Source organism: Cibotium barometz, chromosome 18 (assembly GCF_041138505.1).
Source record: "Cibotium barometz isolate CiBa-2024 chromosome 18, ASM4113850v1, whole genome shotgun sequence".
NCBI lineage: Eukaryota > Viridiplantae > Streptophyta > Polypodiopsida > Cyatheales > Cibotiaceae > Cibotium > Cibotium barometz.
In genome coordinates, this window is record NC_141063.1 from 6,205,578 (window position 1) to 6,231,581 (window position 26,004).

The 26,004-nt window shown below is 42.1% G+C and overlaps 1 protein-coding gene, 1 long non-coding RNA gene and 1 pseudogene across 8 annotated transcripts; 2 read left to right on the forward strand and 1 right to left on the reverse strand.

The window, feature by feature from the left end:
• Positions 1-4,437: 4,437 nt before the first annotated feature.
• On the forward strand, positions 4,438-9,555 carry LOC147628852 (aspartyl protease APCB1-like). 3 transcript variants are annotated; one of them, XR_015267833.1, is made up of 11 exons: positions 4,438-4,549; positions 4,779-5,512; positions 6,528-6,645; positions 6,835-7,064; positions 7,148-7,387; positions 7,465-7,612; positions 7,702-7,790; positions 8,245-8,362; positions 8,493-8,565; positions 8,648-9,106; positions 9,406-9,555. XR_015267833.1 is itself a non-coding variant. In XM_086812016.1 (10 exons), the coding sequence occupies exons 2-10, from the start codon at positions 4,878-4,880 to the stop codon at positions 8,761-8,763; spliced, it is 1,767 nt and encodes a 588-aa protein (XP_086668142.1). In that variant the 5' UTR covers positions 4,438-4,549; positions 4,779-4,877; the 3' UTR covers positions 8,764-9,555. The 3 variants fall into 3 exon arrangements, 2 of the variants coding, with proteins under 2 accessions (XP_086668142.1, XP_086668143.1); XM_086812016.1 differs by having other exon boundaries at positions 8,648-9,555; XM_086812017.1 differs by having other exon boundaries at positions 4,529-4,567; positions 8,648-9,555.
• Positions 9,556-16,964: 7,409 nt separating this feature from the next.
• LOC147628853 (uncharacterized) lies at positions 16,965-19,147 on the forward strand. The gene is made up of 2 exons (XR_015267974.1): positions 16,965-17,106; positions 18,796-19,147. It is a non-coding gene; the product is annotated as an uncharacterized LOC147628853 (long non-coding RNA).
• A 402-nt stretch (positions 19,148-19,549) lies between these two features.
• On the reverse strand, positions 19,550-24,262 carry LOC147628854 (phosphatidylinositol 4-kinase gamma 5 pseudogene; annotated as a pseudogene). Of its 4 annotated transcripts, none has more exons than XR_015267834.1 (4): positions 23,434-24,262; positions 23,255-23,328; positions 22,967-23,011; positions 19,550-22,073 (listed from the first exon to the last, which is right to left on the reverse strand). The product of XR_015267834.1 is annotated as a phosphatidylinositol 4-kinase gamma 5 pseudogene, transcript variant X1 (transcript). The 4 variants fall into 4 exon arrangements; XR_015267835.1 differs by having other exon boundaries at positions 19,550-22,300; positions 23,434-24,237; XR_015267837.1 differs by lacking the exon at positions 23,255-23,328 and having other exon boundaries at positions 23,434-24,237.
• Between the last annotated feature and the right edge of the window lie 1,742 nt (positions 24,263-26,004).

Here is a 26,004-nt window from a genome sequence, read left to right on the forward strand (position 1 = left end):
ATGCTACTCATATTATCACAATAAATGACAACATCCCTATCCATGGGATTACCCATATCACCGAGTAGCTGCTGAAACCAAGCTACCTCATAAGCTACCATAGCGACATTCTTGTACTCTGCCTTTGTACTCAACAAGGAAACTATCAACTGTTTCTTGTTGCTCCAACTCACAGGAGCACTCCCAAAAAGAAAATATAAAGCCACTAGTAGATCTCATGTCTCGTGCGACACTACCAGCCCAATCAACATCTGTGTACCCATGTAGATGTATCTCTATGCCAGCCTCATAGAGAAGTCCATAATCACTTGTGGACTTTATTACATGAGAGTCCATCTAGCCACATCCAAGTGTGGCTTCTTTGGGCCTTGCATAAATTGACTCACAAGTCCAATAACATAGCTCAAGTCTGGCATGTGTTTGTACATATAGTGGGGTCCCCTATATTTATAAATTGACTCACAAGTCCAATAACATAGCTCAAGTCTGGCATGTGTTTGTACATATAGTGGGGTCCCCTATATTTATAAAAAGCTTTATGTTCTGATCCAATGGCACTAAAATAGGCTTACAGCCTGTCATACTATACTTGACAACATGTCTAAGCCATATTGTCTCTGTAACAACAAAATGCCATGAGGTAATCTCACCACATGTATGCCCAAGAAATATTGTAGCTCACCCAAATCTTTCATCTCAAACTTCTGCTTCAAAAGTCTCCTGACATTATTATATGAGCATTAGTGAATAATTAAGTCATCTACATAAATGAGTAATATCATGCAGTAAAAGAGGCAAGTGGTGTGGGCGGGTAGGTGGGTAGGCTCAAAGCCTGTTTTAGTGCATCAAATGGAGCTTGTGTGCATGAGGCATGATAAGAGTGATAGTTTAAGGTGATATAAACAAGTGGAGAATGAGTGAAGTAAAGGTGAGGGGTGGTGGGGACAGGTAATGCAGGGGAGACAAGTAGGAGAGCCAAGGAGGTGAGAGGTTGGATTGATAAGGGCTAGTGGATGTTGGATTGAGAGGGGTTGGTGGGGTTCAAAAGAGAGTGAGGTGGGGAGAAGGCAATGGCTTCTTGGTCCAAAAGCAAGTGAGCTAGAAGAAGTTTACCAAATGGTAGTACAAATAAAAATAATGAAAATATAATGGCTTGTTGGACCAAGATGAGGTGACGAGCTGAAAGAAGGCAATAAATGGTAATACAAAAAAGAAGAAGGGAAAAGAAGTAGCACAAATAGAACAATGAAGAATGGGGTATGCCATAGAATCTGGGGAGGGGTAGCAATTGAAGCTCGACCACTCCCTAGTAGGATTGCCAAAAAGTTTCTATTAGCAAACTTACACACAGACAAATTCAATACAAATTTAAAAGAGCAATTCATAGACAAGTGGAAAATTGCATTATGCCTTAATTTGTTGTCCAACTTACTCAATTATTTGTTGAGAGGTTGTTCAACCTTTATGGCTTGCCAATTGAAATATTCAATGATCGTGATCCTAACTTCATTGGACACTTCTAGCATGAGGTATTAAAGAAATTGGACAATAAGTTGAGTATGAGCTCGTTTGATCATCTTGAGTTTGATGGATTGTGTAAATTAGAGAAAATGGAGGACATGTTGTGAGCATACGTCTCCATGCCACAATGTGATTGGAAAGAGTATCTTCCATTAATACAATTTGCTTACAACCATGTTAAGCATTTTTCTACTAAGATGATCCCTTTTCTATGATGATGTATGTCTATGAGCCTAAAGTCCCATGGATGATTGGCTTAGATAAAGTCCAAGTTGGTGTTGGGATTGACTTCTTGCAAGAGATGCTACAGTTTGCAAGAGAGATAACATACAGAGTGCACAAGATAGAAAAATTTCTATGCTAGGACCAAAAGCATCCTAGAACAAGGCCAATAGGTTTACTTAAGACTTTCTAAATATTTTTAGGTAACAAGGATTGAAGTTTGTAAGTTATCTCCAAGGTATTTTGGACCTTAGTTCATTTTGGAAAAGATTAATGAGGTGGTTTACAGAGATTGTGTCTTCTCGATGGAGGTGTTGTTTGTAAGAGATAGGTTATTATCTTCTCGATGGAGGTGTTGTTTGTAAGATAGATTAGTGTCTAACTAGGAGCTCATGAGACTTAAGAACCTATCCCTTTAGATTACTTGTTGAATGAAGCCTTAAAAATAGGCCATTTTTTAATTGCTTGATTAAAGGGAGAGATCATGTGGATGAAGACAACACTTGGGAGAATGTTCTTCACTCCAATGCCAATATCTAAATTTTGTCTCCCACTCTTTCTCTCATTAGTTATATCACGTGTCCTAACAAGGCTAGCATGAGGTTGAACATTTCATTCTAGAGAGTGAACTAGATTATGGGCTAGGTTTGTGGCTTAGTTGAGAGGGAGTTTCTTGGTGGGGCTCTGACTTTGGGAGAGGGGTCTCTAAAGGATCTAACTATTGGTTGCAGGCTATGATGGGGTTACATTGGTCTCTAGCTTCGGGATGCAGTTACATTGGTCTCTAGCTTCGGGATGCGGTTATATTTGGCTTGGGGCTAGGTTTGTGGCTTAGTTGAGAGGGAGTTTCTTGGTGGGGCTCTGACTTTGCGAGAGGGGTCTCCGAAGGATCCAACTATTGGTTAGCCACACCATTTCCACTCTGTGGAGGGCTTGGAGTGTGCATGGTATGGGACATACATATCTTGTGGGGGTGCAAGCTATGATGGGGTTACATTGGTCTCTAGCTCGAGGATGTGGTTATATCTGGCTTGCAGCCTATGGTTGGCTGGCGAGTGTTAGTAGAACCCACCTATTGAATATATTTGTTATGGATGGTGAATTATAAATACTTGGACGAGCTTCACAAGTATGTCTATGCTTGTATGGATCTTGGGTGGACACATACGTAAGTGGGCTTCTTGCTTGGGGTGTTTCAATAAGTGTGGAAACAGAGAGCTCTTCTTGCTTAGATTGAAGTAAGAGAAGCTCATCCTCCCTTGGCTACCTAGTAGCTATTCAAAGAGGGACGAGGGAAAATCTCTAAGTGCAAGGCAAGCCGTCAAATCACTCCTATACATGTAAGCACTCATCCTTAACAAAAGCATGCATTAAACCAAATCTAGCAAGAGAAACAAGCAAGCAAGCAGTAAGAAAAGAGAGGAGACAAGAAAGCGGACATCTCACTAGACTTGATTCACAATGGGGAATGATTGTATTGCTTGATGCCAAAAATAAGTTATATTATATAAGGAGCTTGTGTTCACATATGCCCCGCCAAGACTAAAAAATACTAGTCTAGCTCCTGTCATTACAATGAAGTCATAAACTCCCCCATATTTGTCATGAAGCTCAAAGTAAGGCCACTTCACATATGGTAGTGCCATGTTACAAAAAGACATAAGTGGCATAAGTTTAATACAAAAATATCAAGGCGAGGCATGCGTTAACTAGAGTGGTTAACACATGTGCATACACGTCAAAGGCTTCCTATCATTGATGGTTATGGGCGCACTAATGCCATGGGTGGAGGCAAGGTGGTAGAAGCGTGAGGGTGTTTAAGGCCAAACACAAGGGTTGTTGGATGGGAGCTAAGCTAAACACAATTGGTTGTTGGATGGGAGCTAAGCCCTCAACAACCAGTTGTTGAGGGCTTATTTCCTCCAGTTCTAGATAACTTTGAGGGCCAGGTTGCAATGCGCATTAAAAGCTAGGATGAAAATTGGATTCTTAATTCTAAGGAGAAGTTTGCAAGTTGTTACTCTAAATGGTTTGCATTGACCCTCTAGAATCTTGGGCAATGACTTGTGACTCGTGAGCAAGTTACAATTGAGGAGTAGGTTTTTTTAGATGACGGTGCTGACAAAACTCAAGAAATATCCCCGATGTCGATTGTTCTCATTGAAATAGGCCAAACTTTATGTAAGATAGCCACCCTCTTAGCAACGTGGCTAGATTAGGTAGGATTTAGAATCTAGTTAACTACACAAATTGAAAATTGAAATGACCCTCTCAGCAATGTGGCTAGATTAGGTAGGATTTATAATCTAGTTCAGTAATAACTACACAAATTGAAAATTGAAATGACCACTTACAAGATTGATATTAGAGATTAATAATTAGATAATAGAAGGTAGACCTCGATATATCTAAATCGAAAATAATGTATATATCTTATGATTAGCAGTCTAATTCTAAATATAATTATTACACACTTAATTGTCCATTAAACTTCAAAGGCTTCTTCACCATATATATATATATATATTGGCCTTCTATTGAAAAGAAAAAGTTAGGCCTAAATTTCAAAGTCTCTCGTGCTTCTCTAGACACCAACGTGAGAAGCCTTCAAATTTCACCACCGAAATTATTTTTTAATTTTGGGATAGGATAATGAGAGCGAGCGAGAGCATCTAGAGGGAAAGTACACTTTAAAGTCAAGCTCACGCGGAGTTTTAAGAGCACCTTTAAAATATATAATATTCTTGCATCCCAAAATATATACGGTCATTTGATTTTGCTGATTGTTTGACCGCGGGACAGAAGAGTAAGCATTTCTCTGTTGGTAATTTGGTTTCCGGATTACTGCAATTAGTTCAAGTTTTACCTCGTTTTGTTGTATTTCGGTCCTTGCATTTCTATGTTGGGTTGCCGCATTCTGTCTCCACGGGCAGCTCAGCTCGATTTTGCCTTGACCTTGATCCCCCGACTTTCCAATTTTTTGTGCTGGGCACCTTGATCTTGCCTCTGATCGATCGATTTTATGTGTTGGGCAGCTCAATTTACGGATTTCATCATCGATTTCCTCATAACGAGGGCGATGATGAAGAGACCCACCCGCTGAAATTGCATTTCGCCGCTATTTTTCTCGAGCTATGGAAGGCGAGGGCAACATAAAGGGCGTGGTGATCATCAGGCTGCCATCGCCCGATAATCCCTCAGAGGGAAAGACGATAGCAGGAGCCCTAGCCTTCACAGAAAACCCTAACTTTAATCCTAGCCCCAACCTCAATCCTAGCCCTAGCTCTAATCCATCAGAAGAAGGAAACGAAGAAAACGATATGCTTCCTCTGCGCAGTAACCCCGAAACCCGAATATCTAGCATACCTGCAAGAAGAAGGTTTCGTCCTCTGAGATCAAAGCGTCTGGCATCAGTACTCTTTGCAGCCATAGTGGCCTACTTCTTCTGGCAGTATGGCCCTTCAACTCTCAAGCTGGAAGAAGGATTACAAGACTCTGATAATACACAGAAATCAGAGCAAGCTACAGTGTACAGTATCTACTCCAAGGTTATGGTTTATCCCAGCTTGAATTCTTCTACTCTGCCCTCAGTTCCTGCCTACCCCAGGAACTCTGCCCCCATCACTCCCTCCGCCATATCCAAGCTTGCTGAGAGGGATGTGATGCGCAATTCTAGGGTTGGCAGTGAAGCAGAAGCAGCTCCCTCAGGTGATTCTAAAGAAACCACCACCACCATTTTCCCTCTCCGCGGAAATGTCTATCCGGATGGGTAAGAAGCCCCTTAAGTTTAATTTTCATGTAGAAGATTTAGATCTTTGTTAATCTTGGTTTTATGTCGTGTAAGTGATTTATTTCTGTGTTAATTCTTCTTGGCTCTCATTAAGATATCCTTGCCTTTGATCTTGCGTGCATCTCATATAGCTGATGTTACCTTCCTTGTTTCTATGCTATTCTTTCATATATAGTTGTCGAAGCTTGGTGTTGGCAAGGTCCCAAAAACCTCGATCATATGAATTTACCCACGAGCAGCTGTCGCTAACTCTGTTGATGCATTTGTGTGTTAACTTTGGCGGCTAACACTTAGTTCCACAGATTGGGAAATGCCACATTGGTTAGAATAAACATCGTCCCACCTAGTTGTTAATGAAGAGATTGTGACTGCCGTGGTCAAGTGCAGATATGCCATCGCCGATGTGGTGCATCTTCAATAAACTCGTCCTTGCTGCACTGTAACCTTGTGCATTCATCAACTTAATCCTGCTCACGCCTGTGTGCCTGTCTGAGGGGAGCACATTGACCCTGCGATGTGGGATCCGTTCTCATTTTCATTTTTTCCATTTTCAGCATGTTTTGGGCTTTGATGTTTTCATTTCTTTGGGACATTCTTACAACTTCTCATAACTGGTTTACATTGCAATTTTATTTTTTCTTTCATCAAGGAACCTTTGCCTTACATTGCTCGTTTATATGCTTTAATTGATGTGATATTCAACTATATTGTGAGCCTCAAGGGTTAGGCCTAGAGTCAACTGTATTGTGTGGCACGTGTTTAATCCCTTGTTTCATCATAATTTATGCCTATTAGCTTATGTTTTTTCATCTTGATTCCTAACTGATATTAGATTGCTAATTTTTGCTGTTTTTGATCTGCATGCTTTTGCAATATCGATGAATTTACAAATTAGCTTGTTCCAATTGTTGCACTGCATTGCAATATGATGAAGATGTATGATAACATTTGTTTAGCCGATTCTTTAACATGATGAAGACCCTCAAACTTGCAGACTCTACTATGTTTCGGCTAGGGTTGGTAATCCTTCACGAGAATATTTTCTGGACATGGACACAGGAAGTGATCTTACTTGGCTACAGTGTGATGCACCCTGCACCAGTTGTGCCAAGGTGGGTTGAGTATCCAGTGTTGCAACTTAATTCCATCGTGCAGAAAGTTTTCTCAGTTCTGACAAGTGTAGGAAACACCACAGTTCTGCCATATCTTTCCTGATATTGTTTCGAATGTGGTAGCATAGAAGTTGTTCCATGTCAGGCAAAAAGAAAGACTCATCGATTTATTTCCTCATGGGTATACAGGGACCCCATTCACTGTACAAACCAAGGAAGGCGAACCTTGTGGACTGTAGCGAAGCAAGCTGTTCATCTGTGCAAGTAGGAAGTAAGTTCGGGTGTGACCAGGGCTTGGGCCAGTGTGATTATGAAATCATGTATGCAGATGGTGGCTATTCCCTTGGCGTTCTTGTCCGCGATCAATTGGCCATGATACTCACCAATCGCAGTTTGGGTTACACGAAAGCTGTTTTTGGGTAATTGTACTTTACTTATGTGTGTGTCTATGTATACATGTGTATACATGTATGTCATATTACTCGTTGGATGATGTGAGCAGGTGTGCTTATGACCAGCAAGGGTCCCTGGCTAAGTCTCCGACACCCACGGATGGCGTATTGGGCCTGAGTTCTTCTACAGTCTCTCTTCCATCCCAATTGGCGGGACAAGGCCTTATAAAGAACATCATTGCACACTGTATCTCTGGAGATGGCAGTGGAGGAGGTTATCTCTTCTTTGGTGACAAGTTACTTCCGTCACGGGGCATGACATGGGCGCCCTTGCTTGGCAAACCAGCAACGTAAGTAGCATCTGAATAGACACACATTGGCTTTGATCCATGGTGGACTGATCTTTATTGTACCCATGTACCAACAGGAAAAATTATGTGGTAGCGATGGAGAATGTCTACTATGGAGACATCCCAGTAGACATGGGCTCTAATGCATTTGGAGCAGTTATTTTTGATAGTGGCACTTCTTACACATATCTGGTCTCCTCACTATATGCAGCAGTCGTCTCAACTGTAAGTTCCCAATGTTTTGAAATCTCAAAGTAATCAGAGAATTTTGTCTTGAGATTTGCTCATGAAGGCTTGAGATGCTGCTTATCCAGATTCAGAACAGCTTGATTGGCAGTGGCCTTCAGCATGATGTATCAGATAACACTCTACCTCTTTGCTGGCGACATGATACTTCTTTCAGGTAAGATTGAAACTTATATATGTTTCTGTGGCTTACATAACATGTAGCACGCACGCGCGCACACAAGCACAGATGCATGCAGGACTTATGCCCTCCTGCGTGCGCGCACGCACACGTCGTGCACACAGGCATGGATGCACGCATGCAGGCGTGGACTCACGCACACACCCCCATGCAGCCATCGCATGCGTGTGAGTTCACCCATGCCAGCATGCATGTGTGTAAACAGACAGACGCATGCGCACATGCACCCCTGCACATGCACCCACACACAACCATGCACCCATGCACGAGCACGCATGCACAAGCGCACACCCCTCCACGTATGCGCATGCACACACTTCTTTTGTTATAGTCCGAGGTTTGACTTTAGGTGGCACAGAAAAACTAACAATGTGTGTAGCACCATAAACTCACTTTTTCTTGGGTGAGCTAATTATATGCAAGTACACAGTTCACTCAAAGATGTGCAGCATATTTTCAAATCCATTATCCTGGAGTTCAAAAGCAGCGGCTGGCTTATTAAGACGAGTAAAATGCAGTTAGCGCCGGAAGGCTATCTTATTATCAATGTAAGAATATATTACTGCTGAGATGAAAAGTTGTAGTGTCATTGTTCTATATGGAAAAATGCAAGGTATAAAACAATCACCAGGCAGGTTCTATTCATGATGTCTCTCTCATGGCTTTTTGTGATGACAGTCTAAAGGAAACGCCTGTCTTGGACTTTTAGATGCCAATGTTATGGGCAAAGATGCCCCAAGCATCTTAGGAGGTAACTTTCTGTGTGTAGATTTCCAGGCTTTTATGTGCTAGTTATTATGTTGACCACTTAGTTGTGGTAACATGCTTTGCAGATATTTCAATGCGAGGAAGCTTGATGGTCTATGATAACGAGAATAACCGACTGGGTTGGATGAAGATGGATTGTAGGAGGATCCCAAATGCTGCCGTACTGTCGCCATCCATATGATTGCAGCAGTACTCTATTGAGGTCTTGTGTTACGATGTTGGTTTCTCTTAATTTTTGAAATATGGCTTGTAGTAATGGACCCTGCTATTTGAAAGCAACCAAACCTTACCAAGACCTTGCCATTGAATGGGCACCACTAGTGGTTGGTTGGAGAAAGCATATGATGGGATGATGTAGATTGGAGCTGGGGTGGGAATTGGGGACTTGGGTGGTCATTGGAATAGCCTTTATTTGATCTCATATTTACTCTCTTGATATGCTTTTCAAACATGTGATTGAGTGACACAATGCTGGACAGCTCGAGGTCCACACGGTGATGCGACCTTATAGAGATTTGCTGATGGTGAGTTTATTTTGATGATGCCATTCGTGTTGCATTGTTACGTAGGGTGGCTTCAGATGCTGCACCCACCCCCCTCTCCCTGTGAAAGCCACCAACAGATTTTACAGAGGGAGTGCTGTCCAGGGAGAGCGGCCTTGAAAGGCTGCCCAATTGTGTGGCCATGGGCCAGACGTGCATTTTGAAGCCACCCTTAAATTCTTCAAATGGCAACTTCATAGGGTGCATTATTACCATGTACAGGCGCACTACTAATCTTATGTTACTGATCGCATGACACTCGACATTTTTCGAGCTGTCAGCATGGAACACTGTTGTATGCTTCTGTCAGAGCATGCCATGGATGGTAAAAGGCTAGCCTGAAGGGAAGTATTCTCTTCTTGGAGAAGGTTCATTTTCTGGTCAAATTGTAGTGAAATTCTTATCTCAAAATTTCGGAGTTATTAGATTAAGTGTGTTTTTGTCTCATGAACAAGGTTCTCTAGACTTGCTTGTAATGCAAAATCCTTGTTACACGGAGATACCTTCTCACTTGGATTTTGTTTATATTGAATGAATGGCTTTCTTTTATCTCATTAATATATGCTTAACTGTGCTTAATCATCTTGTACACTTAAGTCTTAAAGATGACTGTTGATGTCCAAAGATAGACTTTCATTGCTATGCCCGAGTGAAGACAAATAACCTTAACTATTTTCTTTTTCATGCACCTTCAAGTGATCGATAAGAAAGTGTAAGGTGACTTTATTTCATGTTTTTGGAATCATATGTAATGTGAGGAGCCCTGCGTATCATGCCCATTGTGAAACATGGAAATCAACAGAGCGGATTGCATCTGAGGGAGGTCTCAACTAAGCTATATTCTCCGTGTAAATATGGCCCTTGAGAGTCACTTATTGGCCAGAAAAGAGCTCATCCTCATGACATTCTTGAGCTTAAAAGAGGGGTCTAAATACTCTTCTATTTGATATGATGGTCATCCATATTTATTGATGAGCCCTCCCCCTCCCTCTCCCCCTCCCTCCCCTCCCCTCCCCTCCCCTCTCTCCTCTTTTGAGTTAGAAGGAAATGGTGAGAATCGTAGGGGCATACCATTTTTTTTTTGAGGAATATTCTCACCAAGTCGGAGAGATTATTGGTTGACCTTAGACGAAGTCACAAGGGCCTTGTGAAAGTAAGGTTTTTGCATTACCATCTCGCCTATAGCCTTTCTCTGTCTCTCTCTCTTGTCTACTCCCATTTTCCGCTCTCCAGGAGGGCACAATCTTGCTCTTCTAGAGGTTGATTAGGTTAAGCAAGGCCAACCATGTTCTAACTCTTGCAGGCCAGTTAGGGTTAACAGGCACACGCTCCTCTCTCTCTCTCTCTCTCTCTCTCTCTCTCTCTCTCGCTTGCACCTCCCACCCCAGTTAGGTTCCCATTCTTATCCCATATCCATATGTAAAGTTCCTTGAAAGATTTCTTGCATGAGAACTAAAATCTTTCACTTGTGGGGCCTCCAAAACTATCATGACAGTAATATTCAGCAAGCAAACAGCTTCCATTTGGCATTAATATCACTCATGATATTCACCCAAAATCTCTTCAAATCATACCAACATAGAATTGGGTTGCCATGAAGCTTCTTCAAGAGGTAATCCTTCCTTCTTCATCCATTGGTGGTAACCTTATCAAAAATTTGCACCTTCGGTCCAACATAACACTGTGAATGTGACACATGGAATGTATCATGTACCTTGGTAGTTGGTGGAAGCAATAGTTGGTGTGCAATCTCTCCAACTCACCTCAAAACTTTGTATAGACCATAATAATGATGAGCAACTTGGTATTAGTGTTGCCCTCGAGAGCTCTATATCTTGATTTAGGGAGCCTCAAGAATAAATAATCTTCTTCTTGGAACTCCAATGTCCTTCTATGCTCATCTTCATAGTGCTTCATCCTTTCGTGTGACCTCTTGACATTAGTCTTGTATTGTTGACACAATGTTTGCATCTTTTTTGCTTCTTCTTTTTGCATTTAGATTAACACCCTCTTGCTTAATAACCATCATTTAGATTAACACCCTCTTGCTTAATAACCATCATTGGTACATTGATCTTGTACCTATATAATGCTTCAAATGGTGACATGCCAATACTCACATGATGAGAACAAACTTGGCAAGAGGTAACTAATTATCTCGTGCATGTTGAGTCTCATGGTAATAGTTTCTCAGTGTACTACCATGAATTCACTCAGCAAAGAGGACAAGGAGCTCTAGTCACCACCTAGCCAAAGAGGGGAGTGAGAATAATTCCACTCTTGAGCACTTATAGAGGCTTGCTTGCTCATAAGTCTACCCGGTTGTCCAAGTGCCTAGACTTGGGCGCCCCCACCCTTGGATCCTAGATGCACTCGTTGTTTGCACTCCGGTGTTCAGGCTCTGTATCCAGTTAAGCTCCCAAGGGTCAATGTAGGCTCCCTCTTAAGAATAGTTTTCGTCCGCAAAAACAAACTAGGGAAAGATTTTGGTAAGCGTACTTAATTGTTCTAATGTTTAGGTCTCCTCTGATCTAACCTTCTAGTTAACAAGTGTCTACAGTACACAGTATGCCTCGTGTACCAATCTCTAAACCCATGAATCCTATCTAGTTCAAATGGAAGTGATCATAACTGTAAGGATACAACTAGAACTTCAAGGTAAACTATGTTGCCTTGGTGATACACTATTTTTATATATCATTGACATGAAAAACTAAATGTAGTGGAGAGCTCTTCGGCAACTCCAGCTTGTAGACTACGCTACCATGCTATGCTACCAACAGGTTGAATCTTCTCCTTATACATATCTATGACCATAGGAGATCTAAACTAGAATCCATGCATTAACTTGAATGAAGTAAATCTACTCGATGCATGTTTATCTCAATTGGATTACCTTCAACTCATATATGCACAAGCATATGCTCTAGAACTTTGGTTGACTTTTTGATATGACCATCAAACTCTAGATAGTTGGCCATACTTATACTCAGAGTATAAGTGACTATCGAACTTCATATCTCTATACAACACTATACCTGCGAGCAGGCCACATACTTTGTAGAGATGTTCGATAAAGAGCCTAGCAAAGCTCGGATCTTTTAGTCGGAATAAACTTTGCCATATTAGTCAACCTTACCACTGTTTTTTAAGAAGCGTTTTTGTTCGCAAAATAATCAAAAAAGCTGTCCGTGTGTGTAGACTATATGATCATCTACACCTGCAACTTCCTTAAGTAGTACAACAAGGAAAGCAAGACACATAGCATGTATTTTCCTTTTAAGTACTACGACTAAGGAAACATGCAGCACTCGTGTTTCATTTAGAAACACTAAACCATAGTTGCTACGAAAGATGTCAATAAAACACAAAGTGCTACTAAGGCATCGAATAATAGCATGCCTTTGTACATGCCAGAAGTTTTCAAATCCTCAAAAACTTCATATTGAATGTGTTTCGACATTTAAGGAATTTCTTTGCATGCTCTACGACATCAAAGAGGTTCTTCTCTTACGGTTAAAAACCACATGGACTTTAATTCAACAAATTTGCACAATTGTTACAAGTCTTTAGCAAATTGTTATATAATGTGGTAAAGTTCAATTGACCTTACACATAGTCTAGGGAAAGCTACACTTTCCCCTCTCCAAAAGTTCATGAGTTCTTCCAATAATAGTTTACACATCTTGCAACGAAGTTGATTTCCACAGAGACAACTTCTATGTGATCTATAGTATCTTCGCACTACTAGACAATCAAGAAAAAACATGCAAGCCATGAGAGTTTTACAACCCCCCACGCCCATGAGTAGATACATATTTATCTACATGCCTACTCTGGCAACCACTCTGGGCACTACAACCATGTGACTCAATAGCAAGGTATGTATCTACGGACATGTCTTTGGGTTACCATGATGACATCTAAACATTAGTAGCACCGTCCAGACATACCTCTACAAGTGTGAGCTCACTAGACACCTCTACTAAGTCAAACATTAGACAAACCAGTGGTAAATTATTCTCAACTATAGGCAACAATCTGTAATACATATTCAACCACGAATAATGGTTGACTACAAAGTAAGAATTAAGATTTTTTTCTTGTTTAACCGGTTTGCATATACATATACTACGATATGTGGTTTAGGCATGCCCCCAATACACCTTACATTGATAGACGAAGAAAATGAATCTCTCTACTATGACATGAACATTACACATCCAATTTGTGTTTAGCACCAATATGACTCTCACGTATAACATTTCCTTGTTGCCTCCTCATTACAGTGGGGCAATGCACTACCTACCACTAGATGGCAATACACTACCCAATTATAATCGACAACAAACAAGGAATACTAGGTCCTCATATAAACTTCCATAAATATTTTCAAAACACAAATTAGTATAAGTTGGCTTTTTTTGTGTGATGTCTGCTTGGTAAAGTTGAACTACCTCCACTTTACCTTATCTATCTAAAACTCCAAATCCTTCCTTGATTTGGTTGAGTAACTCCGTACTCATGGATATACTCTTCCCGAGTTGAAATATCCGAAGGAGCCATCTCTTTTACAAGACACTCGAGCCACTTACTACAAAATGCTCATTAGATTAACCTTAAACCCTTGGCACTACGGCATATAGTTAGGGCATTTTAGCACCAAATCCTTGTTAATCCAATGTCATTGAATCAACAGCTATGTGAATCTTTGAACTCTACGGTTAAACATCTAACTATGAGTCCTGCTAGGCCATGATAGTAGCCTTAGACTCAAGCTTCAATGTGGATATAAATAGTAGCAAATTCCTTCAAGAACTTGCCTAAATACTTTGTGGATCCATTTTATGGCTACTTTGCCATGCTTGAGCATAGTGTGAAAACACTTTTACACCCATGCAATGACACATTGACCATTCTTGACAATTTGGCCACACCAAATTGGCAAGGTCAGGGCTTTATCTAGAATATTGAGCACCTAAGGTTTGTGACTTTTCATAAAATTTGAGCTCACCAAGAAGTCAACACTCAGTAAAGGTTAAAAGATACTATCACTTTTTCCCCCGATAAATTTTATCACCCCCATTTGACACAAGGTTAATTGGGCATGAAGGGTCCACCCCTGAGCACTTCGACTCAGTACATAACCCAAGAGATTCGTCTAATCACTCCGGATTAGTGCTCACTCTTCTTCTCATAGAAACCTCGACTAATCTTCGGATTAGCATACCTTTCTAATGAGGAAAACATGATTGCTATAAAGTGTGATCGCGTATAGCAAGCTATGTTGTTTGATTATATGAATGATCAAGTGCTAGGCACTCCATACCAGCATCAAGATCAAGATTATGTGTAATCACTTTGGATTATAACACCAAATCTGTTTTAGTGTGATTGTGATCTCTCTGGATCATTTCCAAACCTTGACTTTACTTCTGAACCACATTGTTTAGGTGTAAACTCAATATCCATCTCAAGAGACCCCTCTAATCACTCTATAAGCATGCCCTGTAGACTATAGCCGCAATCACCAATGGTTGGTAAAGCCTATCGATAACGTAATCTACGTAGTGACTATGCACCACGAAAACAAAAGCCAAGAAAGTGGACAAAAGCCAAGAAAGTGGACTTTCATGTGTTAACTCTGGCATAAACCATTACCTAACCCCATTGAAGCTGCCCGGTCATTGGTCCACAAGGCATGGTGCAGAATGAGCCACATCAAACATGACATTTTAGGAGGGATATACTTCGACCAGATATTCATGGATCGAAAGTTCCATTGATTTCTATTCAAGCTTATGTTCCACCGTCTGTTTAATCTGAAGTACAATTGTGGATCACAGTCTCTCTAAACCATGAAATAGGCAGAAGGGAGTTCTAATTATTCCAAACAAAAGTTTTGGGCAAAAGATATCCTTTTGACTGTATGTAGTGAAAATTCAGATTATGCCAGAGTGCCATCCTTTGCGTAAGCAGATTTACATCATCGTCATTAAGCCTGAAGTGTTGCTTAAGCCTGAAGTGTTGCTTAAGCCTCAAAATAGACATCTAGCTCTGCTCATTGTAATCCCGAATGTCTTCCCAGATTTAGAGAGTTTTTGTGCATCTCTATACATATGCACATGAACATAATGCTGGCATACCACAGAAAGCCAGATTGAATCTTGGTGGAAGATACCTGTTTTCATCCTAAGGTTTTCATTGAGCGTGATGTTCATTTTAACTCTATTCTAGGCTGACCACAGTCTTTTGACAAGCAAACTACCCTTAGATTTAACGGGGATCTTACTAAAGTAGAGGGTCAGGCCTAGTAGATTCCTCCACCTATTGCACTATTGGACATAGAACGAGGAAGAGTCTCTATGAAGTAGCAAGACCTAGTCTTCCCTGGGGGTTAGCAAACTTCTAACCATCCATTTACTGATCATCAGGTCAGCCAGTTCTACTATATCCGATATACCTAAACCCCCTTTGTTTTTCTGCAATGTATAGTATTTCCATGCAACCTTTGGGATCTTGAAAGTGTCGGCATCGCCTCCCCAGAGAAAATTCCTACATAGAGCTTCAAGACGTTTAATTTCTACTTTGGATGGTCTCCAACAGGATAAGAAGAAGATAGTTTCAGGGATTGAAATACGTTTCAAAACCACTATTCTGCCTACTAAGCTGATTTGCAAACCTTTCCAACTAGCAAATTTGATTTTAACTTTCTCCATAACCCATACCCATCTTTGATGCATGCTGACCCCAAATCCCATTGGAATGCCAAGTAATTTGAATATTCTTCCTTCTGGAATAATTTGACATCCTTGTTCTAGGAGCCATTGAGGCAGGTCCTACAAAAGAGTTTTGATGCCTATTTTGGAGTGGTTAATGACAGAACCAGAGGCTAGGCATAAATTATTGAGGCATTCCCAAAACACCTCTATTGAAAGAGGGTCATTATGAATGAGGCTGTTTGTATCATTTGCAAATTGTTATAGACATAGTTGTTTTGGGCTTCCTGGGATATTGATCCCTTTTAATCTTTAATCCTGCATTTCTTTATCCACAAGCCATCCCAAGGCATCTGCAACAATGGGCAAAGAGAAGAGGGGAAAGAGGACATCCCTAACGGATAGACCTTCTTAAAGTGAATGAGGGAGACAACTCTCCATTAACAGCAACTCTCACAAAGGCATTCCCAAATAGGGTATGAGGGAGACAGTTCTCCATTAACAACAGCTCTCGCAAAGGCATCCCCAAATAGGGTATGAAAAGCCTTGATGAACTTGGGTCCCATTCCCATGTCCTACAAAGATTATAATACAAAATCCCATTCTAGTCTGTCTCATAAGCCTTGTCAAAATCTATCTTGAAGAAGATGAAGTCCTAGTTAGAGCCCTCGGCATGTTTAATACCCTCCCATAAAGCAATAATGGCATCCAAAATATACATGCCCTTTACAAAGCCTTTTTGCTCATTTCTGATCCACATATTTAGATTGTCAAACATCCTAATTGCTAGTGCTTTGGCAAATATCTTATAGGCATACGAGAGCATAGTAATCGGCCTCCAATTATTGATAAGTTCCTTATTTCCTCTTTTATGTATGAGCTTTATGACACCTTCATTCACTTGACTAGGTAAAGCTCCAAAGGCTAGAGATTCCTTCCATACCAATAGTAGATATGGTATGAGACACTTTTTAAAACATTTATAAAATTCATTAGGGAGTCCATCCAATCCGAGGCTTTTGCCATTTTTAAGGGCATCAATAGCACCATCAATTTCTCATTCGTTGAGCTCATTCTCTAAGGGAGCAACCAACGATGAAGGGATTGTTTTCTTCCTACACATGTCTATTTTCGCACATGCTCTCTGTTTGTCTGGGGATCTAACAGGAGGTGCGCTAAAGATCTCTGAGAAGTGGGAGTGGACAATTGTCAGGTTTTCCTCACAAGATTCAACAAGCCGACCATTTGCATCTCTCAACATCGGTACCAAATCCTTTTCCTTCTTTTTCTTAACACATTTAAATGTTTCCTTATTGGGTCTGTCCCCTTTACCTGCCCACCATTCTCTTAGGAAAAGTCGCTATCTATTGTATTCAAGATCTTCCTCCTTCTTTAGGGATGCTTTTAAAGCCAGATACTTTTCTTGACATTCCAGATAACCTTGATTGATTGTATTTTCTACTAGTTCAAGTTCTTTGATAGTAGCCTTTTTCCTGGCTGATTTGTATCTGTCTCTCTGAATTCTAATGTTTCTAAGCAACTGTTGAGTCTGTCAAATAGCTTGTGACCATGCTCGGGAAGGAGAAAGCTGTGCTTGGAAAGCACTATGGAATATACTCTGAATTCCTACCTGAACCAACGAAAGATGGAATAGAGATGTCAACATGAAACCAACTAGCCTTAGGCTGAGAACCTGTTTTGAGAAGGGAGATGTGGATTAACTTGTGGTCAGAGATGTGGGTAGTTTTAAGAACTTTGATTTAAGTACTGTTGTACTCCTTGGCAATTCTAACACTTATGTAGCATCTGTCAAGTCTTGCTTTCCTCAGGTGGGAGTCGGCCCTCCCATTGGACCCTGGAAATTCTGCAATTGATGCAAAGTCAACTAGGTCATGAAAGCTTTTGCAGGCGAGCCAGTCCTTACGCTCACACCCCTTCAAAGTGAGGCGTAATCCACAAAATCTGTCTTATTTGTGTTCCACCATGTTGAAGTCGCCTACTAAGATGATCGGCAAGTGAAGTTGAAGCAAAGATTTCCACAAAGCTGGCCTAGGGCCAATAGCATATACTGAGACAGTGTACCACTCCACGTCTGTGACCATCTTCACAGCAACACATCTATTGGTTGGGTCAATTATTGTATCCTTGATACAGCTCTGCCATCTTTTATGGATGTGCCCATAGCAGAACCACCACTGTGCCAGGACTATGACCTGTAAAGAACCAAATCAGATCCTGGGAAATCTTCTCTAGGTTGGACTTAAGAAGAAGGCTAGAGACCTTTACTTCTTGTAGACCCACATAGTCCACATGTAATTTTTCTCTAAAAAGCCAGTTTTTAATCTTGGATGCTCTGAGGGGGTCCGTAATCCCCTTTACATTGAAAGAGATAATTGATTTAAACATTACTTTCTCTGTGTTTTTGAAATGTGCCGGCCCCTCAAACTCTTTTCTCCTCAGAAACAGGAGAATCCACATAAGGACCAACTTTGGAGATTCTTCATTTAGAGGTAGTGACTTCTTGCTGAGGCAACTCTAAGTTGGCAGAGGGACGTTGCCACATAGTTAGGGGATGAGCATCCTCCTGAAAAGGGATTGGGGATCCTGAACCTCCTTCACTTTCTTTATCTTTGTGATGATCAGGGCTAGGGAGCTTCTCTTCCTCTGGGGTCAGGACATTTATGAGAGGCTCTTCACTAAAGTCCATTTGGTCAATTTCCTTTTCCAATCTTGTTGTAAAGTTAAATTGAGAATCTTGGACTACCTCATCCTCATGTGACGCAAATGAAGGTATGAAAAAAGATATTTTGGTCGCCTATATAGCTCAATGTGGGGTATATAGGAAATGCTATTTCCTAGATAAAGAGGAGAAAATCCTTTCATGTAACTAGGAAGTGATTTTCTATATAGGGAATGTTCTAAAGCTCTTGTGGCATTCTCAGCCTTCACCAGAAAAGCTTTTGCCGGAGAAGATCGTCAACCTGACCTGCGACTCTTGTCCATTAAAGGCTTCTGACGGTCAGGAGAACCTCCGTCTTGACCCCTCTCGAATGGAAAACTTGAAAGGTGAAGGCTCGTTCTTCGCGGACAGGTCTTTCTAGGAACCTATCAGTAAATTCGTCCCTAACAAATGCTCCCAGGGTTTGTTTCTCTTGAAAAGAAGCAACACTCCTCACCACTTTCGCTTCCAGATGGTGGTGAGGCAGCAGCCCCCAATTAATTAATACACATTAGCGACTACTCGTGGTGTGACAATCTATGTAACGCTACTTGCAAAAATGTACTTTCTCGGACATGCTTCATGCACGATTTCTTTTCTATGTTTCCTACTAGAATTTCTTTTCCTTTTTGGTGCTTTTAGTAGAATTTGGCATGGTATCGTTACGCCTGCATTCTTTGTACACTATTCCATCCCCAAAACATTCTTAAATGATTTTATGAGATTTCCGTCCATAATTTTCCAACAGACATCTCCCACACTCATTAGATGGTCAGAAGCCGGCAGGGGTGAGGGCAAAAATTATCTGTAAAGCGGCAAACCTCCCTCAATTAAGTTTTCAAAAAAAAATCACCAAACTTTTTAGGTGCAACCAACATTGGTAGCTCCATTAAGGGTGCTCTTGTGAACATAAAAGCTATAAAGATACCCTACAGAAAGCCCATGAACAAGTACGAGAGAGTATGTTGACCAAAACGAGCCCAGAAATTGAAGCTGAGGGTATGATACACATCATGTTAACATAGATGAAACATGTGTATACAATCCCCTTCTTTACCAGGGGAACATTACGAACTGTCAATAAAAGAATATACAATTTTACAACATGGGCGTATGCTTCCTCTCTATACAACCAGCATATCAAAGAGCTCTATCGCTGGCACCTACCTACAATAAACAGTAGGAGAGTCAGACGCCCCAAAATCTCACCACCAGTGACAACCCAGTCTCTACCAGAAGTTGAAGACAGAAGGTGGCTCAAAACTGGCAGGAGATCCCAAGCCTCTGCCTGTAACTAGCATTCTGATTACATTTGGTAGCTAGTGCTTGCTCCAAGAGCTCATTGAAAAAAGCTATGAAGGCAACCCACTCCTCGTCATTCATATCTCCCAGTGAGAGTTGATTTGTAGTCCCAAGGGCAAAGGCCTTTCCTCTCATTTTGGGTGCTGGCGTGAGAGGTACACCCCCCAAGAAACACTTCCTTTCAGGGTGGTTTGCATATCTCTGCTGATGATGATCAAAGCTCCTTTCAGGGTGGTTTGCATATCTCTGCTGATGATGATCAAAGCTTACACTTCTATAAGACACAGCCTTGGGTGATGCAACATCCATCTTGCAAGAAGAAATGTTCTCGTCTGAGTAAGCCTTTGCTACCATCTTGATCTCCTCTTTCTCAGGTAGAGGAAAAGCCTGTTTTGTCTTAGGACTACTGATCAACCGAATGCTTTTGGGAGACTCAGCCGGCACCCTCCTGCTCAAAAAGCTTGCCCTTCCAGTTGAGGTTGTGTTTGCTGCTACTACAGATTTATCCTCCTCCTCTAAAGATATAGCTTCACATAGTTCTTTGAGAGGAACAAGCTCCTTCCGAGAACCTCTAGGAGAGGAATTGTGTAACACAGATGATAAGTGAGTCCTGTTGGGCAGAGTTAATAGAGGAACAGAAAAGGGTTCACATCCATCGGTAGTATCTTCATCCCCATCGTGCTCATCCATCTCAAATTCAAACTGCTCAGGTAGCTCGTCATCTGCTTCCCCCAAAGAAAAATCAGAAAATGTGCCGTCATCTACTGAGCTACTGCCCGACAACTCTCTCTTGGCCTGCAAGCAAAGCAACTCAAGTTGGCTGCCTTCCTCCATCTCATCCCTGCTCATCATCTCCCCAATTTCGGCAAGGCAAAGACCAGCTGCAGCTGCTTTCTTTAAAACTCTCGTTGAAAGAATAAGCATCCTGTGGCAAGCCTCTCGCAACATAGGCAGCTCTGCCCGGAGCATGTCCGCATCCTTCATCTCATCCAGTTTCTCTATGTATTCAAGCTCCTCCTCTGAAAAAGGCACTGATGCTTGAGGCCAATGAAGCCACTCGAAGTAGGGATCCTCCAATCCTTCTGGCAAACACAGTCCATGATCTATAGGAATGAGCTCAAGGGTTTCATTCATATGGAGACGAGAGAGGCCCCAAGTCCCTTGGCTGTCATGAGGCCTTACTTTCCTGACAAGAATGTTTCCCGCGTGTCTGTCGGTGTTGAAGATTCTCACATCCAGAATGCCAATCCGGTGTACAGCAGACACAGAGAAGCGGGAAGTGCCATGATCACTCGCATCATAATCATGGGGCACAAACTGCTGGCATGATGCTAACTTGGTAACAGGGGGACAGAGTTTACTGGGCTCTGTGTGGACACCTGTATCAGTGTTGACATGAAACACATGGTGGGAAACCTTTACCAACACAGTGGAAGGGACTCTTGCAAAATGATCATGATCAAGAAGATAAGCAGCAACCTCCCTGACTCCTGTTTCACCAACTCTGACTGCCCTTTTAAGCCCAGGTTGCCCCAAAGTCTTTCCTACGAAGCCTTTTGGATTGTTAGGAGCAAATGGCTCTTCATCGGTAGGTTTCACAACAGCCACACTCTCACCTCTGCAATTCCTAAAGTAATAAGCTCCTCCAAGACCCCCACTTACTGCAATCGGCTCGACTCCACACTCTAAAGCCTTCATGACATCCTTAATTATTCTCTTCATTTTTGAGCAGCATCTCAATCCCCCAACAACTTCGAATGGCCGCTCACAATCCATCTGCATATGTGTATCTGAGGGGTGGAAGAAACAAGGAGTTGATAGACTGCGCTGGAGCTCTCTGGTGAGGAGTAGAGGAGAGTCGTTCCTCACCTCACTTAAGTCACTTTTGAGGATGGTTCCCCCAAACACAAGAGTCGTCTGCTCCGTAGGCACATTGAGGATAGTCTGCATCTTTTTCTTGACTGTTTGCACATTATCTGTCTGATCAAGCTCAATTCCAAGTACGCTTCCAGTGTCTGTCTGGACAAATATGCGTCTACACCCAGGTGGTCTGGTAGAAATGCCACCTGACCCAGTCCTCCCACCTCCCAGAACCGCATCTGGAACTGGGAGCGGGAAGCGAGTCTTGACCGGCGTATCCACACTTGGAGGCATTACGAGTAGACCGTGACTACTTTCTCAGGCCCGACACTTAGCAAACCATTTGACCCTGCAACCAGGGGAGGGGGAGTCAAAACTAAGACACCAAGATTCAAAGAATCTTTAGATATATCGTATCCCCCCCCTCCTTGTGGCCATCTCTACTCTACAAACCTCATCACATGCTATTGCTGATGGTGTGCCATTAGCAGAGCAAATATTATTCTGGAACTAAAACCTTGCCTAAAGCATCTCATCTAGAAGAGAATACTGGCGGTGGTACCTCAGCCAACTCACCTGAAACACACCATGTATCGCTTAATAGGGAGGCAAATCAAGCTTCATTTAGCCTTCAGTGATAACCTAGATAGTGCTGAAGGACTCTAAAGTGCGAAAGATATGCATTGAGTAATGCCTGCCACCTTCTTCATTTGGCCCTAAGTGAGGCAAAGATACACCAGAGTTTAGGATTGGTTCACTCCATAATTCCCTGGTACAAGAACCTTCTTGGAGAGAGGAGACTGAAAATAATGAGAAAACAAACATTTATCATGCGTGAGGACTTCAGATCAGGCTACAATGAAGCGGGATGAGGGCGTGCAGCCTCTGACAAGGGTCCATGGGCTGGATAGGTCTCGCCGGGTTATGCCATTCCAGCTGGGTTACTTGAATCACAGCCAACTAGGAAAAGTGTGTCTGTGCGTGCGTGTCTACTAGTCAACATCAGAGAAGTAGTCATGACCCTTTTGGCATCAGTTCTTCAGATCCAGATACAAAAAATTATTAAAGAGGGTTACATGAGTTGCCCCTCTGGATGCCCGTGGACCTCATTCAACATTGAGTCCAGGTATGATATTGCAATATTCTTAATGCATACTTGCCTTCAAATGACTACTACTGCCTGAAATCATTTTCATATATAGATATTGTATACAAAGAGCGATTTTTGTGCAAATCCTATACCTTGTTCTGGCTGAACTTCGGTGCTGATCAAGCCACCGACCGCATCTGCATGAGGGCTTAGAAGTCAGCAAACCCCAGTACACTAGAAGACTAACTTGTGGATGTATCTTGAAGATTGATGCTGCTGTGATGATGGTGTATCACGATGTTAAAATGTCATTCAAGATGATGGTGTACGTTGATGATGATGATGACTTATGTATGCTGATGTATCGTGATGCTAGAAAGAGCATGGTTTGAGGGGTATTAAGAGGACGCTTCAGCTTAAACATACTGCAGAGAGTAGACCTGAATCTGAGGGTAGGAACCTTTGTAAGGCCAAACAACCTCTGATTTCAGCCAAGAAGACTCAACCAGCTCAACTACATGCAATAGATACTCAGTGTCAGAAAACAATGCCGAAGGTGTTTCCGGCATGCCAAAATAAAAAAGGAAAAAACTATAACAGAAAAAAGCACAGAACTCACTATTTTGAGGGCTTTAGAACCCCAATCGTCTTCTCTCCTTCAGTTTGCAGGGTTGTCCTCTACGCAAATTTGCCTTTTCAAAATCTTTGCACTGGAAATTTGGTGGCAGAAAGATTTGTCTACGATCTTTTCGGTGCCCTTCTGCGATTTTGTCAAAGATACCACAACAAATGCCAAACCCCAACCCTACTATCAGCTTTCAGACAAGATGAACATAGCAAGCCCTTGTTCCTGTGAACTTTCCAATGATATTCTGTCAACAAAAGCCGTGCTCCCCAAACCCTCAACTCATAAATCTTTTGCTCTAAAAAACCTTTCAAATAATCGCCATAAGCAACGGCAGCACACTTTTTGATCTGTATTTAGTCCAGCAGCAGATGTTGCCCAGCTAAACCCTACCAAAAATGCCACCTTGTCAAACCCTAACCCGACCCCGCGAGACGCTAACCCAGAGAATGCCACCCTGCTAAACCCTAACCCTAAAAGACTCCACTCTGCTAAACCATAACCCTGAACCTCTCAGATTTGCACCTATTCCTCAAAAGCTACACATCCAACATAAATTGTAGCAAAGAAAGAACTGAGAATCCGCCTCCATAAGCCCATTCGAAACAGGGCGTTCTTATATCCAAAGTCAGTCGTCATCAGTAGTGCAGCAACTTGGCCTGCTACAGCGCCCACTTAATCGTTCGAATCTTCTGCATGCTTTAACATTGGCCCAGAATCGTTAACCCCTGATTAGCATTCTAAATTAAGCTTTTTAACTTACACTTGATCCGCGCCATAAAAGGCTAACTTCCACCCCCACCCCAAAACAACCGCTGGCGGCGCAGAGAAAATAGAAGGGTTTATTTTTTTACATAGCGGATAATATTTAGGATCATAGTCTCACTGAAATCCCGCCACGTCTCCTGAGTTTTTCGATTTTTTATTTCTCTCTCTTTCTACTTTTATCATCTACTCTTTATTAGCACTACCACGAAGGGCAGGCTAACGCATTCAGTTTTCTATGGGGTTGAGTTTTTATTGTGGGGAGGTGACTAAGTGACACATCATGAATCGGGAGGGATCTATAGCTAGAAAGAGGCATCACGATCGGGATTTGATCAATATCGTTCGATTCCGAAGTGAGCTACAGGTAAAGTCGGGGGTAAATGTCACGCGCCCCAGGATCGGGGTCCCAGACATTGGGCCGCAATGCATCATGCCAATATATGATATAGCTCGGCTCCATCGACTGTTGAGCGCGTCATAGCGCGATATAACCTTGTCGGTCACACCTTTCTCATGTATCCCCGGCCCGGCTCCATAGCCTTGTGGTCTCGGGTCATTCCATCCATCTCGAATCCATGATCCAAACTGCCCGGTGTTGCCTCGGAATCCAGTGAACACTCTGCCACTAAAAGCATTCACCAATACATAGCACAAATGCCACCTTGTGCACATGCAGTTTTCATCTTTAACTTCACCTGGCCCAAGTCTTACAATCTGACTTCGATGATATCAGCTGCCACCTTGCTACCATCATCCAACCATAAGTACATTGCCACTTGCACTCCTAGCTGTTTCCATCCTTCAAGTTCCCCTTGGTATGCATATGTGCCTTCATGGTCCTATCTTGACCTCATGTAGCACATTGTATTCCAAACTCTGTTCTGCCCTCCCTAGATTTCTCTAGTTTGGGCCGGTATGGACCCTGAAGTGTTTGATACACCTAAGAGTCCATGGATTGTAGTTCCGATTTTATGACCTTCTTATGCGATACTGGTTGCACGGCCACTCTAATATGACCACTATGTTGGGTCCCTCTCTGATATGATATATGAATAGGGGATATTGGTGCCATGATTGGACTCACCCTCACCCGAATGATGATATCTTCTTGCCAGCTTTACTTACCCGGCTGTCGACCTTCTGTCGACCCACATGATGACATAGATGATGGGGTTATTAGTGTCGTCTTTGGTCTTATCCTCACCCGCATATCAATTGTGAGAATGGCTTCCGCCAGTAGCTTCCACCAACTCCATTTACCTTGCCAGCTTTACTTGCCCGGCTGCCGATCTCTTGTCGACCCACAATATGATATAACAGGAGTTTTAAGTCACCATGCTCTGACTCTTCGATCGGGTTCATTCACATTTTCGTTGGATTACATATTCATATGGATAGGAAGCTGCACTCAGTTGACAGGGGGTTCAAGCCCCTTTCATAGGTTCTCCTCCTGATATGGGGGTTCAAGCCCCTTGGATGCTGTCAATAGCTGACAAGGGGTTCAAGCCCCTTTGATAAATTCTCCACGTGATATGGGGGTTCAAGCCCCTTGAATATGACTGCATCTGAAATGGGGGTTCAAGCCCCTTGCATATGATCTTTGGCTGATATGGGGGTTATATATATATGATATTTGAAAAGAATGTGGTGGCTCCATAGCCACAAAGCTCATCATGGCCTTAGCGGACACCTTGCCGCTTAGTAGATTCAATCCCGCTTGATATATATATATGGATGTGACTCAAACGAGAGAAAAGGGACCAAGGAGAAAGTGAAATTTGAAATTTGAAATGAAAG

What these genes read in the sequence shown, in the direction of transcription:
- LOC147628852 (XM_086812016.1), top strand. Translation starts at nt 4,878, where the DNA reads ATGGAAGGCGAGGGCAACATAAAGGGCGTGGTGATCATCAGGCTGCCA. An exon ending in TACACGAAAGCTGTTTTTGG is followed by an intron (nt 7,065 to 7,147) that starts GTAATTGTACTT and finishes TGATGTGAGCAG; the next exon opens with GTGTGCTTATGACCAGCAAG. An exon ending in ATGCAGCAGTCGTCTCAACT is followed by an intron (nt 7,613 to 7,701) that starts GTAAGTTCCCAA and finishes CTGCTTATCCAG; the next exon opens with ATTCAGAACAGCTTGATTGG.